The sequence below is a fragment of the Sinohyriopsis cumingii genome, chromosome 7 (assembly GCF_028554795.1).
Source record: "Sinohyriopsis cumingii isolate HCF-2022 chromosome 7, ASM2855479v2, whole genome shotgun sequence".
Lineage (NCBI taxonomy): Eukaryota > Metazoa > Mollusca > Bivalvia > Unionida > Unionidae > Sinohyriopsis > Sinohyriopsis cumingii.
This window is the reverse complement of record NC_142967.1, coordinates 34,521,329-34,540,406: the sequence shown is the minus strand read 5'-3', so window position 1 is coordinate 34,540,406 and position 19,078 is coordinate 34,521,329. Positions and strand designations below refer to the sequence as shown.

At 34.4% G+C, this 19,078-nt stretch overlaps 1 protein-coding gene across 1 annotated transcript in view; it reads left to right on the top strand.

Annotated features, from left to right (window-relative positions):
- LOC149795006 (kinase non-catalytic C-lobe domain-containing protein 1-like) overlaps positions 1–19,078 on the top strand; it is a 160,380-nt gene that overhangs the window by 4,044 nt on the left and 137,258 nt on the right. Inside the window, exon 2 of the mRNA XM_089963745.1 lies at positions 8,176–8,484. Coding sequence (XP_089819871.1) covers positions 8,253–8,484 — 232 coding nt within the window. The 5' untranslated portion in view covers positions 8,176–8,252. The remainder of the gene's footprint in view (positions 1–8,175; positions 8,485–19,078) is intronic.

The window sequence follows — 19,078 nt, the reverse complement described above, 5'->3', positions numbered from 1 at the left end:
GTGCTCATCGGACTTTAACATGGCACCAAAGCCATCTTGAAAATCTTGTCACAGCTTATTTGTAACTGTAACACTCTCTGTATATACATTGATTGTGAGAGGAGAATCTTATTTGTTACTGTAACTCTGTCAATATATACATTGATTGAGAGAGGAGGATCATATTTGTTATTGTAACTCTATCTATACATACATTAATTGCAAGAGGAGGACCTTATTTGTCACTAATTCTGTCTAAACATACATTGATTGTGAGAGGAGGATCTTATTTGTTACTGTAACTCTGTCTATTCATTGATTGAAACAAGATGCTCTTATTTGTTACTGTAACTGTCATTCATTGAGTAATTCTGTCTATACATTGAGTAATTCTGTCTATGCATTGAGTAATTCTGTATATACATTGTCTGAGAGAGGAGGATCTTATTTGTTACTGTAACTCTATCAATAAATACATTGATTGAGAGAGGAGGCTCATATTTGTTACTGTAACTGTCTATTCATTGAGTAATTCTGTCTACACATTGAGTAATTCTGTCTCAACATTGTCTGAGAGAGGATAATCTTATTTGTTACTGTAACTCTTTCTATACATATATTGATTGAGAGAGGAGGAGATTATTTGTTACTGTAACTCTGTCTATGCATTGAGTAAATCTGTCTATACATTGTCTGAGAGAGGAGGATCTTATTTGTTACTGTAAAACTCGTTCTATACATACATTGATTGTAAGAGGAGGATCTTATTTGTTACTGTAACTGTCTATACTTATATTGATTTAGAGAGGAGGATCTTATTTGTTACTGTAACTCTGTATATTCATTGAGTAATTCTGTCTATACATTGTCTGAGGGAGGAGGATCTTATTTGTTACTGTAACTCTGTCTATGCATTGATTACTTCTGTCTGTACATCGTGAGAGAGAGGAGGATCTTATTTGTTACTGTAACTTTGTCTATACACACATTGATTGAGAGAGGAGGATCTTATTTGTTACTGTAACTCTGTCTGTACATTGAGGAATTCTGTATATACATTGTCTGAGAGAGGAACTCTGTACATTGAGTAATTCTGTATATACATTGTCTGAGAGAGGAGGATCTTAATTGTTACTGTAACTCTGTCTATAAATACATTGATTGTGAGAGGAGGATCTTATTTGATACTGTAACTCTGTCTATACATTGAATGTGAGAGGAGGATCTTATTTGTTACTGTAACTCTGTCTATATATTGATTGAGAGAGGAGGGTCTTATTTGTAACTTTGTACATCAGTTGAGAGATAATCTTTGTGTGCTGGATGAGCAGATATGACAATGAAATAATGTTTGGCATCCAGCTGTAGGGTGGGTAGGGTGCGTGTAGGGCTTAAAAAAGTTAATGAAATAGAGTAATATTTTCCAGGGCTCTAATCTCTAGTTTTTATTTAGAAGCAGCTATGAATGTAGCTTCTTCTGAAAAATATTTTGTGTAAATATAATATTTGTATCAGGCAATTGATTCATCATGGAAGGACCCTAAGTATTTTCTATACAGAAAGAATTTGCTCTTTTATGCAGTGCATACTTGCATGAGATAACTGTTCAATTGTATTATTTCTGGCTTTCAAAATACATACAAGTAGTGCTGAATGGGGTGACATTTTATTTTTAGTACAACTGTTCTAATAGATGCAAATGATAGTTAAGCTTTCTAACTTGATAAACTAATAAAAATATTTGAAAGTTTGCCCAGTTTTTCAATTAATTTAATTTACTTAGAGAATGTTATCATGGGGGCTGATAAAAAAATCATAATAGATGCTGAGTCACAACCTGTCTACTAGTGGGAACACCCAATCCATTTAGGCATATATCTTTTGCAATTAATTTGTGTAATTACAGTGAAGGTTACATACTTGAATTGCTTTTGTCAGATGAAGTTGGAGTACCTTTTCAGTCAAGTTAGTAGACCTAGTTAACTACAAAATGCTGGGTTTATATAAAAAAAATTCCACACATAGTACAGTATTAGATGTTAAGGCACTGAAAGTTTATTGCTCTCTATCTTTCTGTCTGCACATATGTATGTCTTTCATCACCTTTGAAATATGATATACAATTAATTAATAGTTTTAGTTCCACAGTATCAAGACAACAGAAAAATATGTACCATATATACTTGCATATAAGTTGGATTCAACAGCAATCTGCTTATATCCAAATATGCCATTGCATAACTAATGCACCAGCAGATCCAGGTCTATGCTGTTTGTTAAGAATGGTAAGTGGAACAAACATCATAGACCCTCACATGTTAGTGCATTATGTGACAGCAGATTAGGGTCTATGTTGTTTGTAGTTGGACCTAATTGAATTGTTTAAGTAACAACCAGTGCTCCTATTTCTTTATATTCGTATGTTAACAAACCTCTGTGTCAGTGAATCTGTATTTTTCAGTGCAGTTGTCTGTGTCATAAAATCTGTGCTTTTTAGTGTATAGGTATATGTGTTAGTGAATCTGTGTTTTTAAGTGTAGGTGTCAGTGTCAGTGAATCTGTTTTGAAGTGTCAGTGTCTATGAAATAAGTGTGCTGTAGATGTCAGTGTCAGTGAATCAGTTTTTAATTGTAGGTGCCTGTGTCATTTAATGTGTTTTTTAAGTGGCGGTGTCTGTGTCAGTGAATCTGTTTTGAAGTGTCAGTGTCTATGAATCAGTTTTAAGTGTAGGTGTCAGTGTCAATAAATCTAATCTGTTTTAAGTGTAGGTGTCTGTCAGTGAAAGTATAGTACTATGTGCATGTGTTTGTGTCTTTGAATCTGTTTTAAAGTGTAAATGTCTGTCATTGAATTGGTGTTTGTGAGTGTAGTGTCTGTGTCAGTGATTCAGAATTTTGTTTTGAGGTTGCTAAAGAGTTTCATATTTAGAAGGGGTTGTTCAAATTTTTAAAATGGTAGTGACTGAACCCCTGAATTCTTTACAGATCTACCACTGCTGTGACTGTCTGTGTTATTTTTGATCCATATCTTAGCTTTTCAGCATCATCTTTGTTTGGACCATGCCATCACAGTGTTGGAAACAGAGTGTCTTTGTTTGGACCATGCCATTGCAATGTTGAAAACAGAGTGTCTTTGTTTGGACCATGCTATCACAGTGTTGGAAACTGTCTTTGTTTGAACCATGCTATCGCAGTGTTGGAAACTGAGTGTCTTTGTTTGGACCATGCCATGACAGTGTTGGAAACTGAGTGTCTTTGTTTGGACTATGCCATCACAATGTTGGAAAATGAGTGTCTTTTGAGTACAAATTATTGTGACCTATGTGTCATTTCCCAGAAGTGCTACAAAACTAAGGAAATGACCATTTATTTTTCTGGAGGTGGATAAACCTGGGATTTTCATTCAAGCTGGGATATTTAATTTTTACATTTTTACACCCTGCTCCATTAAACAGAGTCCATAACCAGTTGATCTTGATGCAGATGATTGCATACAGCAGAAATTCACTAAAGTTATTTGCACTCTTTGCAAAATTTGGAAGTATTCTCTTTTGAAAGGATATGATAAATGTAAATTTAAAACAGGAAACATTACAAGAAAAGGCCCAAAAGAGAAAATGTACTTAGTGTTTTCTCTGTCTAGATTGTCAATAACTGCTTTCAGGCTGTGAGCAAGAATAATGAAACAGATATTGCATACAGGATATTTGCTTATTTACAACCATGTCTTATAATTTATTCAGTCTGTCTTTTGACAGTTTTTGAAAAATAATTTGTCGAGTTATAGATTTGGCTGATATAAATTTCTCAGAAGAATCACATACCAGATAAGGTTACTTGTATGGATCATTTATTGTATATACTTCTGCACAAGTTGAGTCCAACTACTAACTACATAGACACTGATCTACTGGCACATAATGTGCCAGCACATCAGGGTCTGAGTTGTTTGTTTCTTCTACTGATTACTCCTAACAAACTGTACTGACCAAGATCTACCTGCATATTTTGCAATGGCAGATTAGAGTGTGCAGTTTTCAGCTGGACTCAACTTCTAAGTGAGTATGGTTATACTTTAACTAGAGACAAAGACAGTTCCAGAATAGTTAGAGTTAACATTAGATTATTTGAACTTGAGCCCACATTTTGGCTTAGATTGGTTTTCCTATCATCCATGGTCCACTATCAGCTGTAGACATCCATGGCCAAGAGACAAACATGCCATTATCCTTGACTTGCATTCAGAGTGAAAGTAGATTCTTATTCCCTGTCAAGTAGTACATATCTACCTGCATTGTTGTGCAGACTTGCATTCTACCTGTGTCTATATACAACCCATACATACATACACACACAAAATCTACCTAATCTATATACAACCCAAATTGTATATACATGTATATATATGTATTTCTGTATGTATGTATGTATTTATGTATGTATGTATGTGTAGAGTACAAATTTCACTTACATCTATCAATAGGTATAGTTGTTCAGGGTACAAATTTCACATATATTGTTGTATAGGTACAGTTGTTTAGAATTAAGAAATGGGGGTAACTTTAGCACCATGTCCCTAGCTCTGTAGATGGTATATTGGGCACTTGAGGTTATTTCTGTTGTATTTCTTTGGCTATTTTACATCCTGCAATACAGTGTCTTGCAACCACTTCTCTTCTTGTTGCAATAGATTTTAGTTGCATAGGGCCAACAACCTTACAGTTTGAACCTTTAGTTTCGATTATCATTGAATTTCAGTATATATTTAAAATCTCAGTTTTGTCTTTGTATGTGAAAATTTACGTGTTCCTGACATTTAGCAATGCTCATGTATTTGCTTTTGGTGGTTGAATAATTTCCATTTTATTTTTATTTTTGTGAGGAAATATTGGCTTTTAAAAATGTTTTGTAAATTTAAAAGAAATAAACACCAGTGTAAGATTTTATTTATCAGATGGTAAAACATCGTGATGTTTTAGACACAAATTGGATTTTTCTGAAGTTATCATAATAATCTGGGTCACATCAGGATGAAGAATATGTTACAAGTGTGTACTTTTAAAAATAGAAAATTTTATTATGAAAAATTGGATCAATTATGTCATGTTATAAATAAGCTATGACACATCTTAAAACACATTGTGATACCAGTTATTCTTAAAACACAATGTGACACAAAACACCTTTGAATTCTTCTATGAAGCTTCCTTAAAACAGAATGTGGTAGGAAACTTCCTTAAAACACATTGTGATAAGAAACTTCCTTAACACATAATGTGATAACAATCTTTTTAAATTGTTCAAACAAGCATCATTAAAACAGAATGTGGTAAGAAACTTCCTTAAAACACAATGTGATGACAAACTTCCTTAAAAGGTAATGTGATAACAAACTTCCTTACAACACAGCATATTAAAAAACTTCCTTAAAACACAATGTGATAACTAACAGCCTTAAAACACAGTGTGATAAAAAGCCTTCTCAACTGAATGTTATAAATAACTTATCATTATGACCTATCCTAATAACACATTTTGATTAGAAAAACAAGCAATATCAGCTGCAACATTTGTCTCTAGATTGAGTAACACTGGTATAATATGTCACATGTTTGTAGTCATAAACCTCAAGCAGGTTCATTTAACACATTGTTTTTCAATCCCTACATAATGATATTTGTGCATACTAGCATTATTCCAGGCATATCAGTTTTGAATAAAACTTAATACTGTATGTATATTTTTATAGATGAATATATATCAATTCAAGGTGTCTTGGCCTTAATTTCAGCAGTGTGAGCAGGGTCGGCCCAACCATGTAGGTGAACTAGGTGGTTGTCTTGGGCACCAGGTTTTAAGCAGTGCCACATTAAATGGAAGTTAATATTTTTTCTTTTCTTTATTTGTTGGTATCAAAGCCATAATTCACCTTAAGGGCATCAAAAACCCTTGGACCAGCCCAGAGTGTATGAGATGTGGACATATCAGTTAAGGCTGACTGGGCCTATTTTTCAGTAGTGTGAGATAATTGTGGGCATACAAATTCAAGCTATCTGATCCTATATTTCAGTAGTTTGAGATATGTGGGCATATTAATTCAAACTATCAGGGTCTTTTTTTTTAGTAGTTGAGATATATGGGCATGTCAGTTAAGACTCTCAGGGTCTATTTTTCAGTAGTGTGAGATATATGGGCATATCAGTTAAAATTAGCAGGGTCTGTTGTTAAGTAATGTGAGATAGGTTTGTATGTAGGTACAATCAAATTGTGCTGTTGTTGTACTATCTCTCTATAATGTATCCTTCTTTCAAAGTTTAAAGACTTGTGTTTAAAAACATTCATCATAAAACTTCCTTTCTTTTATTGTCAGGAGTGCTTAGTTAAAATTTGGAATTAAAATTTGAGTTTCTTCAGTGTAGTGTTCCTTCTTAAGGTTTGTGACCTTAGAGATATGGTTGATATTCATTGTAAAAGAGTCCCTGTCCCTGTATCTTGTCTTTTTTGTGTAGATATCTGGTTGGTATTTCAGAAGGTAATTGTCCCAGCACCAATGTCCATCTAAATAGTCCTTCTGTGTTCAGATACCATATGTACTCACTTATAAGTTGTCTAACTGCAAACTGCATAATGCACCAGCAGATCTGGGTCTGTGCAGTTTGACAGGAGTAATTAGTAGAACAAGCAACATAGACCCTGATCTGCTGTAGCATAATGTACCTGCAGATCTTTGTTGTTTTCAGTTTGATTCAAGTGAGTACATCTGGTATGTAGTTGATATTCATTGCAAAGGGTCATTATCCATAAACCAGTTTAGGGCTACATACGTGTCTTTTTGTGCTCAGATATGGCTTTTAGATGATTTTATATTGTAACAATTGCTGCAGTGTTTCTGAATTTAAATGAAGGAGTTGGCAGTTCAGTCTAACATGTCAGGAAAGGTACTTTAGTCCAAACCAAATTTAATTTGAACCGAAGTAATCTCTATATAGAAAAATTCAGCAGTGCTTAAAACAGGTCAATACTAGCCTTGTATTGCACTGATTTTGCACTGATATTTCACAAATTTTGCACATCGAATAGACTGGTGTAACACTGACCATGTGCTGGCAATGGTATTCAGTTGTCTTAGGGTTGAATGTTGTTTGCATGTTTAACTTGCAGTGTTTTCCTTTACCCTCTTTTGTGCATCAGGGATCCACAAATTTTTTATGTGAATCCCAGTTCTGACACCAGGGTTTGTGTTTTATTAAATCTGACACCCAAGTTTTGACACTATGGGGATTTTTTACCCTCAGTCTTGTACCTCTAGAGGAAACACTGACTTGTAATGATGTCCTCATACCCAGCCTTTGCAAAATGTCCGTCACATAAGGACTGACTCTCAGTCTTGTACCCACAGAGGAAACACTGACTTGTAATGATGTCCTCATACCCAGCCTTTGCAAAATGTCTGTCACATAAGAACTAATTCTCAGTCCTGTACCCCTAGTGGAAACACTGACTTGTAATGATGTCCTCATACCCAGCCTTTGCAAAATGTCTGTCACATAAGAACTAATTCTCAGTCTTGTACCCCTTGAGGAAATGCTGACTTGTAATGATGTCCTCATACCCAGTGTTTGCAAAATGTCTCTCACATAAGAACTGACTCAGTCTCCTACCCCTAGTGGAAACACTGACTTGTAATGATGTCCTCATACCCAGCGTTTGCAAAATGTCTCTCACATAAGAACTAATTCTCAGTCTTGTACCCCTTGAGGAAACGCTGACTTGTAATGATGTCCTCATACCCAGCCTTTGCAAAATGTCTGTCACATAAGAACTGACTCAGTCTCCTACCCCAAGTGGAAACACTGACTTGTAATGATGTCCTCATACCCAGCGTTTGCAAAATGTCTGTCACATAAGAACTGACTCTCAGTCTCATACCCCTAGTGGAAACACTGATTTGTAATGATGTCCTCATACCCAGCCTTTGCAAAATGTCTCTCACATAAGAACTGACTCAGTCTCGTACCCCTAGTGGAAACACTGGCTTAATGATGTCCTCATACCCAGTGTTTGCAAAATGTCTGTCACATAAGAAAGAAAAGGAGATGAGTGAGATGATTGAAAAATATTTTTTTCTTAGTAGTACTGTTAGCATGAAAGCCTATCTTAATTCCCAGTAGTTAACCTTTGTTTCTTTTTTCCTCAGATTCTTGAAACAGCATGGTTGTGCCTCCCCGTCGGTAAAGAATGTGTAGTTGACCCTCTTCTTAGCTCGAATTCACCATGGATTTACCAGCCCTTAATGAGGGTGATGAGACAATAAGCCTGGCAGATATTCTGGTTGCTAGGGATTCCTGTCTCACAGAGGATGAGTTATGGGCACTGTGTCGAGAGTGCTGCCTTGTCCTGGAGGTGGTGAACAATTCTCCGGAAATGTTCCAGACACTATGCGTAACCCCTGACACTGTTGCTTTTGACCAGATGGGCAATGTGTGCTTCTTGGATTTAGATGTTGGTAAGTGAATTAATTTGAAATGTATTCATGTGCTGTGTCAGGTAAATTCAGGTAAATGTAGGCATTACTTTTCTGATTGCATTAATGGTCTGGTATGTTATTGTTTCACTTGAGCTCTTGATCAGCCCTCTTCAACTGTCACTGTTACAAATGAAACGATGAATCATGATATATGTGTTATCCTGAGGAAAACGTTACCAGTTATAAAAGGTGGGATATATTAACCTGCATATCACACTCCAAAGCATAATATGTGTTATTGTTTTGTTTTTTTTGTTTTGGTGTCATAAATTACATGAATTATAAGCTGGGTAATAGAACTTGAAGTGTTCCTCCACTATAGGCACATCAACACCTTCAGCATTGGAAATAATTTGAAATACTACTAAAGTTTATTCAGAGCTTTATTTATTAGGACTTTTGTGAGAAATTCTAGGATATTTGTAATTTTATTTGCAATATCTTAAGTTACATGTATTTTTAAATTTTTTTGTTCATATTTTCATGCAGATTTTGGGGTTACAGCTATGAATTTCATCCTTTAATGAACTTTGATCCTTTTTGTAAAACAAAAAAAAAATGCTTCGCAAATCTGTAAATTAAAGTACCAATGAAAATGTCACCCACTGAAATGAATTATGAGTTAAAGATTTACAGTGCTCCCTCATTTAGTTCACTGAGAAACCTGTTTATCATGTTGTTGTTGTTGTTGTGGAGTTTAACGCCATTTTTCAGCACACGATAGGCTATACAGGGTGGCCAGCATTAATGGTGGAGGAAGAACCGGGGAAAACCCTGAAAAGAACCACTGACCCACACGAAGCTGCTTGCAAGCTTTCTCACATGCCCACATTGGCTGAATCTGAGACTGGAACCAGTGCAGACAGAGGTGAGATGGCAGTGATCTGTAACGGTGAGTGTTTTAGACCACTCAGCACCTCAGGGCCCCCCTGTTTATCATGTGGAGGCATGTTTGGATCCTACATGCTTAACATGTTAAAAATTGCTGTAAAAATTGGTAAATGAATGCATAACATATCATAGGTTTTATCATCAAAAATGACTGTTAGCTTATGGAAATTTGGTGTGTGTGTGTGTGTATGTCTGATTTGGATTTGTAATATAGCCGCACACATGTAGCATTATGTCCCAACCAGTCACATTATCCTGACACCAGGCCAACCAGTCCTAAAACCAACCTCTTAATGCTGAGCACCAAGTGAGGCAGCTTCCAGTACCATTTTTTTGTAAGTCTTTGGTATGACTTGGCTGGATTCGAACCTGCGACCTTTGTCTATCCTTGCATGCAGCGCACAAGTTCTTAGAGCAACTTTTCCAATTGTTGCCAATTGAAGCTTTGTAAATATTATGGTTGCTTGGAGCCTTATGAAATACAGTCTCACAGTTTCAGTGGATTGCCGTGAAACTTGATGCAAGTTACTGTCATCATTTGAATATGCATATTTCTGCAAGTCACTTTGCTATTGCAAGTATTGTTAGAGTTATTGCCCTTTTTGGCCTTCATTAGAATGCAGTCTTTTTAATGCAGCTTGTCTTGGTTCTGCTGTATAGTTATGTTTCACACTTTGAATGGAGTTTGATTAAAAAAAACGTTTTCTAGACTTTCCTCACTGGCTAGCCTGTTTTTTTAAAAAAAAGACTTGTATGTCTTAGGTATTGTTAAAAGAACATTAAATTTTCTTTATCTTGGTGTGTGATTGATGAGTGTAATATTGGGTTAAAGTGTATACAGCTTGGACTAACTTCAGACATAAAACTTTTAAAAGGCTGCTGGCTCCGATTGGCCATTTTCAATTTCTGGACTTAAAAAAAAAACTTTTTATATATTTTATAATTCATTCATTGCACTTTCAGAAGCTGGTATTATCTATTCTAGCAAAGTTAATTTCCCCTATTTTTAATAACTGCTAAAGTTAGCATACTTTGGACTTGTTCAGGCTCTTGTTCAAGAACATGGGAGCAGCCATTTTGATAGCTGCCTGTTTTAGACAGTGCATAAATGACCACATGTAAAGAAATTTCAATCACAGTACATGAAAGTAGCAAACAGGTATGCTGTCATTCTCTCCACTGTGCATGTTGCAAATGCAAATGACATCAACTTATACCTGTTCCTCTCTCAGAAGTACTAAATAATTGTATAACAGAACACTTGCAGTTTTTTGTGTGGATTGCTGTGAGACTGTATGGAATGAGAGACGGCTTTTTTGACTTACAGCTGTATGGAACGTATGACACCCTTTCTGATTTACAACTTTATGGGATGTATGACAGCCTTTTTGACTTACAGCTGTATGGGATGTATGACAGCCTTTTTGACTTAAGCTGTATGGAATGTATGACAGAACTCGTTGAATGTAAATACTCTTGTAGTTTTTAGTGGATTATTGTTAAGCTTAGTACATATTATGATCATCATTAGAAGATATGCATGTTGAGAAATCATTATTTGGGCTCAGGAGAAAACAATTCCCAAGTACTTGCAAGAGTTACTCACCCCTGTCCTAATTATACTCAACACAGTATAGTACATCACTACACTGCTTTTGATTTCACTAAAAAGCCACTGGTTCTTGATTAAAGCTTGATACTTAAATGGGTTGAAATCATGAAAATTTTATGTTCTAACACATCTCCTTAGATAAACATATAATAAGACTCGAGGCTTGTAATTCTACAGATTACAGTTGCACATATAGACCTTGAATTGTTTGTGGTATTCGTGTTTACAATGGAAATTTTCAGTATTGTAGGCATCGTAGTTATCCTTTTCAAATAGCTGCTATACATCTCTATGCATTAGATATGGGAGAAGTGAAAAGACAAACAATGTCAAAATCTTATGATTTGCATCAGGTCAGGCAGTGTTTAATACTTTCCCCAGATCACCATTATTTTCAAGATCACATGGTGTTATTAACACAGTCACAACAAAGTAAAGATGACAGCATATATTTGTGTAAGTATGTAATTATTTTTCACAAAATAAATGTCAGTAACTTGAATTTGAAAGAAAATATTCAACCACCTCAGTTTCCACCACGTTCATACTTAGCAATCCATTTTTGTCAAACCTCCATTCTAGAGAGTTACACACAGGTGCTATAAAGGACTCAATGGTACTAATTCAGTTCCCATAGTAAACCTATGCAAACACCATGATATTAAAAAGTCACTAACTTAAACTTTTTGAGTGCTCATGATCAAACCTATATTTATCAGTATAGATGAAACCTGTCTGTCGGCTTCTATGTTGAGGAAAGGATATGAGCCACGGCATTTTCTGGACCTGCATGTGTTTAAAAGATGTGCTTTCAATTCTGCACCAAAGAGTCAGGTGCTAATTTTAGTAATGAGTGTTCTAAACTCAAGACTGTTACAGGACTGAGATTCCATCAGTAAAACTTGCATTATTAACCAATTCTAGCCAGCCAAACCCATATATACTCTATTTTATGTTCAGCCATTTTCAGTCTAGTTCCCATTTTTCCATATCATTACTACCGTGTGTCCTAAAAAGGTTGCCCAAAAGAATTGGAATATTTCTATGTCATTATCCCAACTTGATTTTGGCCAATCAACTGTTATCTCAACATTATTTGATTTAAAAATAGATTACAACAGCATGCATTGTGTGTAAGTTGGTGGAAATTGGCTGAGACACCTGAAATGCTCAATTTGTATATCAGTTAACCACATTCATTTTATGAAAATTACATTCATGCAGAAATATGTACTGGCATTTTTCTTTGGGAATGACAGTGTATTTATATAGATTTAGCCTTGATAAAAAAACAATGACATGTGGCAACTGTAATGTTGCTTGATCGAATGAAACCCCCCCACATTTTGACATTCTCTGTCTCTTAATTTCTGTAATTTTTCAGAGGTCTGACTCATAAAGAATGTGATAACTGATTAAAAGGGATTCTTTCTCCATGTCAAAAGACATCAAAATTGCTGAAAACTGTTGTACAAATACTGTACACAAACACCATTTAGAAATCAATATCTAAGTGTGAAACAGCAACCTAAGTAGGACATATTTACCCATTTTAGAATCATGCTTACATGTACATCAGGTACCAGTGTAACAAAAAAATAGTTTTATTGCAACAGAATATTGGCAGTAAGTTGGCCCATTAAGCACAAGTTATTTATAAATAATGCATGCCATATCTTATGTGATGTTGAACTTCGGCATTTCTTATAGGTACAAAATGCATTCTGATTTATTCTCAAGGTGCCATTCTGCATTTACTTGGCCCAGGGATGAATATATAGTAACATCTTACTTGCCCCTGCCAAATTTTGCCCCATCAAGATGAGTGGACTGTTGCATTTCCTGAGCCCTGATTATTGTCATTAAATTTTCAGGAGAGTTATTCACTTTTGACTGGAAACTTGTTTCCAGTCATGTGTAGGAGTGGAATGTGGTGGAGCTTGGGGTGGGTGGGTGTATTTATGTAAGCAGCTGCTCACCATTCCTCTAGTTTATCTTTGTTTTGTAGATCTTTTGGGGGATGCCTAAACCTACTCAGCACTGTATAGCCAGGATTGTGCTGCTGTGTTGTTAAACTATTTATATATATTTTTTAAAAAAATATTCTCACAAAGAATAACACAATGCACAGTGAATATCAATCTTTTTAAGTGAAATTTGTGTCTTAATTTAAACTTTGAATTCACTTTCCACTTGGTCATCATAAATGTGATACACTGTATTCCATCTTCTCCGACATATGTGAATCGAGTCAATCAGCTGTTACAGAAATGCCTGTGAATGCTTCCATAAGATCCTAGCTAAGTCTCATTCCACTGCTGAGCTGGCTTTATTTTGGCCACTCTTGAGAACTTGTGGTCCCTTAACACAATGACATCACTATACAGAACCTCAGTATAATGCAGTCTATGACACAGGTGTAGTAATGGATTTCACTATGAAAGACTTCAGTATAACACAATCCCTGATATACCACTGATGTGGCTATGGGTTACATTATAATAGCACATCCATATAACATGGTTACTAATATGACATTGGTACAGTATCGTAATGGATCTCAGTATAAAGCACCTGAGTATACCATAGTTGCTGATATAACATTGGCATGATCATGGATCTTGCTATAAAGGACCTCAATATAACATTGGTACGATTATGGATGTCACTATAAAGGACCTCAATATAATATTAGTATGATCATGGATCTCACTATTAAAGGAATATAATAATAATATGATCATGGATGTTGCTATAAAGGACCTCAATATAATATTGGTATGATCATGGATCTCACTTTTAAAGGATCCCAATATAACATCAGTATAATCATGGATCTCACTATTAAAGGATCTCGATATAATATTGCTATGATCATGGATGTTGCTATAAATGACCTCAATATAATATTGGTATGATCATGGATCTTGTTACAAAGGACCTCAATATAACATTGGTATGATAGTAGATGTTGTTATAAAAAGATCTCAATATAACATTGTTATGATCATGAATCTTGCTATTAAGGACCTAAATATAACATGGCTGCTAATAAACATCATTATGGACATGGACCTCACTATAAAGTACCTCCATATAGCATAGTTGCAGATGTAACATTGTTATCATCATGGATCTCACTATAAAGCACTTCAGTATAATATAGTTGTAATATAACATGAGTATTGTCATGAATCTCACTATAAAGGACCTCAATATAAGATAATCCCTGATGTAACTCTGGTATGATCATGGATGTCACTATAAAGGACCTCACTATAATATGGTCATGACTTCATTATAAAGGACCTCGATATAACATTGTATTAACATGGGTATGGTCATAATCTCATTAGAAAGGTCCTCAACATAATATGGGTATAGTCATGATCTCATTATAAAGAACCTCAACATAATATGGGTATAGTCATGATCTCATTATAAAGAACCTCAACATAATATGGGTATAGTCATGATCTCATTATAAAGAACCTCAGTATAACATCAGTAAGGTCATGAATCATGCTATAAAGGACCTCAGTATAACATGGGCATGGTCATGATCTCATTATAAAGGACGTCAATATAACATGGTTGCTAATATGACATGGGTATGATCATGAATCTCTTTATAAAGGAACTCAATATAGCACAGTCCTTGATATAGCTCTGGTATGATCATGGATTCCATTATATTGATTATATTATATGCTTCATAATAATGCATCCTAAATTAAGGTAATTTTGCCTGTCTCAAATGACCATTTTACAGCTCCTGAATTGTGCTATAGTGAGTGACAATTGTCTTTATCCTGAGCAATCCATTAATTTTGATTTCTTAATTGTCTTTCTACACAATAGGGTTAGAATTACATGTATTTGGATTTACACGGTTTTACTATACCTGCAGTAACTGTCATGGTACATTTGAGTTTTGTACATGTACAGTGTACTTGGTTTTTTTTATAGTATTGTACAGAAACAAGTATAGATGTGCAGTTTGTAAACTAAGTAATTTCATTTAACACTAATCTGTTCCTTACTTATTGTTATCTATTTAAGCAAGTTCCTTTGTGAGTGTGTTCTATATAAGAAAATTCTTTACTGAGAGTGATATAGGGTAACACTTAACACAGCTCATAGGATTTATGCTCATGGGTAATCAAGTGAAAGTTGATAAGCTTGTGATCTTATAGATAGTCAGTGCAAATTTCTTGACTTGCCTATCAACATTATTTATCATGGAATGTATTACCTTGTTTTTTTTTATATCTTCACCATAAATTTCCGTACCAACTAAAGATTTATAAAACTCACTTCAGGTCTTTATCAGCATGTTATTTTTGGGAAGAGCCTTGTAACGATGCACATTACCTTATTCAGTTTGTAAGATGTTTTTGAAGCATTAAAGAAGCTAATAATTTGTTTTCATCAGTGCAGAATTTGTCAAAAATAAATTAGAGGTGAAAGATTCTAAAGAAAGGTTGAGAGAAAATTTGTTGGAAAGTTAAATTTTCATTAAAATGCTTTTTTGATCTATTGCAATTTCCTTAGTATTTTTATATTTGCCTTATATGACAGCCTCTTCAATTTAGTGTTGTTCATAATTGGTTGGGGAATTGTGTGTATTTGAGCATCTTAAATATTTGCAATGTTAGATTTAAGGATTACTTTTCCCATTTCGCTGATGTTCTTTTATATGTACATGTACCAGTAATCTGCTTCTTTAGCTCATATGTGCATTATCCCAAAAAATGAATGTGGTGGCCATATATTTGTGAAAGATTTGTGAAAGATGAGATATAACAAGTTGTGACAAAGAAGAAATCATTGATATACCTAATTATACAATGTGCCTTGAAAAGTGTTATTTTCGGTTCCAGATTTGTTGCTGTTTAATATTAGTCTTATCCTTCAGTGATTGACCAGTTTTCTCAGAAACTTATTATTTATTACAAAAAATGAGTAACAATCACATATTTTTGAGGGTTGTTCTTTAGGAAATCCCTTCTATATACATTTTTCATATGGGTTGGGGTAAGAAAAAAATCCTTCCACTAAAATTTAAGGCAAGGAACAGATCTTATTGCCTGATGTTTTTTCCCAACTTCAACAATATTTGTGAAAGTTTTATGTAAAAGTATTCAAACGAGGTGTAAAAGTAGACCTAATGTATTTTAATGCACTGGAAAATATGTCATTTACAGTTTAGAACAAATTACAGAGATGGCAATATTGTATCTGTTACATATTGGACACAGGGCCCCAGGTAGTACAGTGGTTTAAAGTGCTCTCCTTTACTGTTCATTGCCATCTCACCTCTGTCGGTGTGGGTTTGTATCTCAGGCTTGGCCAATGTGGGTATAAGGGAAAGCTTGCTAAGCTTCTTGTGGTCAGTGGTTCTTACCAGGGTTTCACCAGTTAAACTGTCAACCATGTATAGCCAGGATTATGCAGCAAAAAAGTTAACAACAACATATTGGAGACACATCTGTGAGTTGTGCATACTTCATGAAGGGTGAACCTTGACAAGCGTGCATACTATACCAGTGTGCAAAGACAGTGGAACACATTTTTGTTAAGTGCATCAGCTTCTGCCATGTAAAACAAAATTTTTTTGATTTGATATCATGAAAAAAAAACTTTATGATGATGTATCACCCAAGAAAATCTTGTCGTTTTGAAGGAATGTGATTTATATAAAACATCTGGCCAAATGTGTAAAGGATTTGTTATGTTTTACCTTTATCTTTTATTTTATTTACCTTTTACAGAATAGTACATCTTTACCTTTTTATATATTATATTGTTGTACTTCATGCATAGATTGTTTTGGGGAGAGTTTAGTTCTGACTTTTAATTGGCTTCAGTTGCCCTAGCTTCAGTTTTAGTTTGTTCCCTGTACATTATTACTTATTAATTAATAATTTATTTTACAAGACTACATTCTAGTTTGATTAAGTCTATATTACATTCCACTTGTCTTGTACTATTTGGCTATATAATGTTAAAACAATTAGGAAATCATAAATACTAGACAGTAGGGTGTCTTTGGAAGACTGTCAACCAATTTAGAGTTGAAAATAGACTAATAACTGTTTACAGATGTGTTATAAAAAGTTGAAAAATTCCTGGCTATGATTTGACCAATTCAAAAAGACCTTGTACAATCCAAGATCCACATTGCTCAAATGTATTATTATAAATTTAGTATTTTTCCCAGAGAACCATCAAAGATTGGATTTTTTTCTCACAATGATTAATTATAACTTCATAATTATCATAAAATCAAATTGATACATTCTAAAAATTAGTTGCATTATTTTCTGAAACACTTTTTGTTTTTGTTGCATAGTACATTACTGTCATGTAGTATCGATCTAGTTGAGACATGTTTATTTTTTTGTATATGTGGACCATGAGAGGTTCATAAACAATGGACAATGAGAGGTCCCTAAACAATGTACCATGAGAGGTCCATAAACAATGGACCATGAAAGGTCCATAAACAATGGACCATGAGAGGTCCATAAACAATGGACCATGAGAGGTCCATAAATAATGGACCATGAAAGGTCCCTCAACAATGTACAATGAGAGGTCCATAAACAATGGACCATGAAAGGTCCATAAACAATGGACCATGAGAGGTCCATAAACAATGGACCATGAGAGGTCCATAAATAATGGACCATGAAAGGTTCATAAACAATGGACCATGAGAGGTCCATAAACAATGGACCATGAGAGGTCCATAAACAATTATTCTGGTAAATCAAACCCCAAAATCTGTGTTGATACTGATGGATGATATATATGTATCTATGTATTAAGTTTTGTATATAATGTAGCTTACGTACTTGCACAAAACTGATAGCCTAGAATTAGAAATTTTGACTTGCATTTTCCACATTTATCTTGTATATTGCAAGTATGCAGACATTAAATTCAATCTGTGTGTATGTGTGAGTGAGCGTGTGTGTATATATATATATAGAGAGAGAGAGAGAGAGAGAGAGAGAATGTGTATGTGTGTGTGCATGCGAAAACCTTGATAAAGCTTGTATGCGGTGGCATCACACATAAGCTAAATTGCATCTTCTTGTTTGGGAGGCTTTTATAATTAAATTTGAGAGGTCTCTAATGTCTGTTTTGACCTGATCAGAATTGTGGGTAAAGTTTTAAAAGAATTGCTTTTCTTAAAATATTTATATAAATTTATAATTTAAAGAAACTATTGATGGGAAAACATCAGTTTTGAGGTTGTATGATGGAAAAATTAATTAAAAAGACTCTTTACTGGGCTCATTTTATTGCACTATTTGCCCACCTCAGTTATTTTGTCAATCTCCTCAGGGCATTATTTAATGTTTAACCAGTTTAAGAGGCATTTTTCTGCTGTTATCCTGAATATTTGCTCACTGTACTGAGGCATTTCATTTTTTTTTGTGAAGTTCAGTTGGATGATTTGACTGTAATTGCTTTGTGTCTTTTAACAATCAGTATTGAAACATAACATATTAAATATTCAAGATTTCATCTCCATTCCCCCCAAAAAATCTGTAGAAATTTGTTTTATTGACTTATTCATGAGTGAACTGGCTGACTATTGTGTCAGTTAGGATAAAAGATTTTTCCATTATGCTCCCATGTTTACATTCATGGAATTGTGCTTCATTCAGTTCACAAAAAGAGAACAGCCAATTATAATTTCACATGCTACAGTTCTGATTGCATCTGCTCATGCATTGTATGCTCATTATTTTACATTGACTCTGGAATCCGTAAGAAGACTTTCTTCTTTATACAGGTTTGTGGAAATCTACTAGCAAGTCACATCCTCAAATATTACTGTTTACTGAAAAGAATAAAGTTTTATAACTTGCTATATTAAAGATAAAATCTCAATTTTAGTACATGAGAAAGGCCTTTTAATTTTTATATTAATTGACTAGACCAGAAGCAATGCCCATTACTTTTTAATGATGGATATGTCTCCTTTGATCCAATGGAGCAGACGTGAAATTAGTGCAATATTGGACACTGTGTCTTATTTCATATAAATAGAGT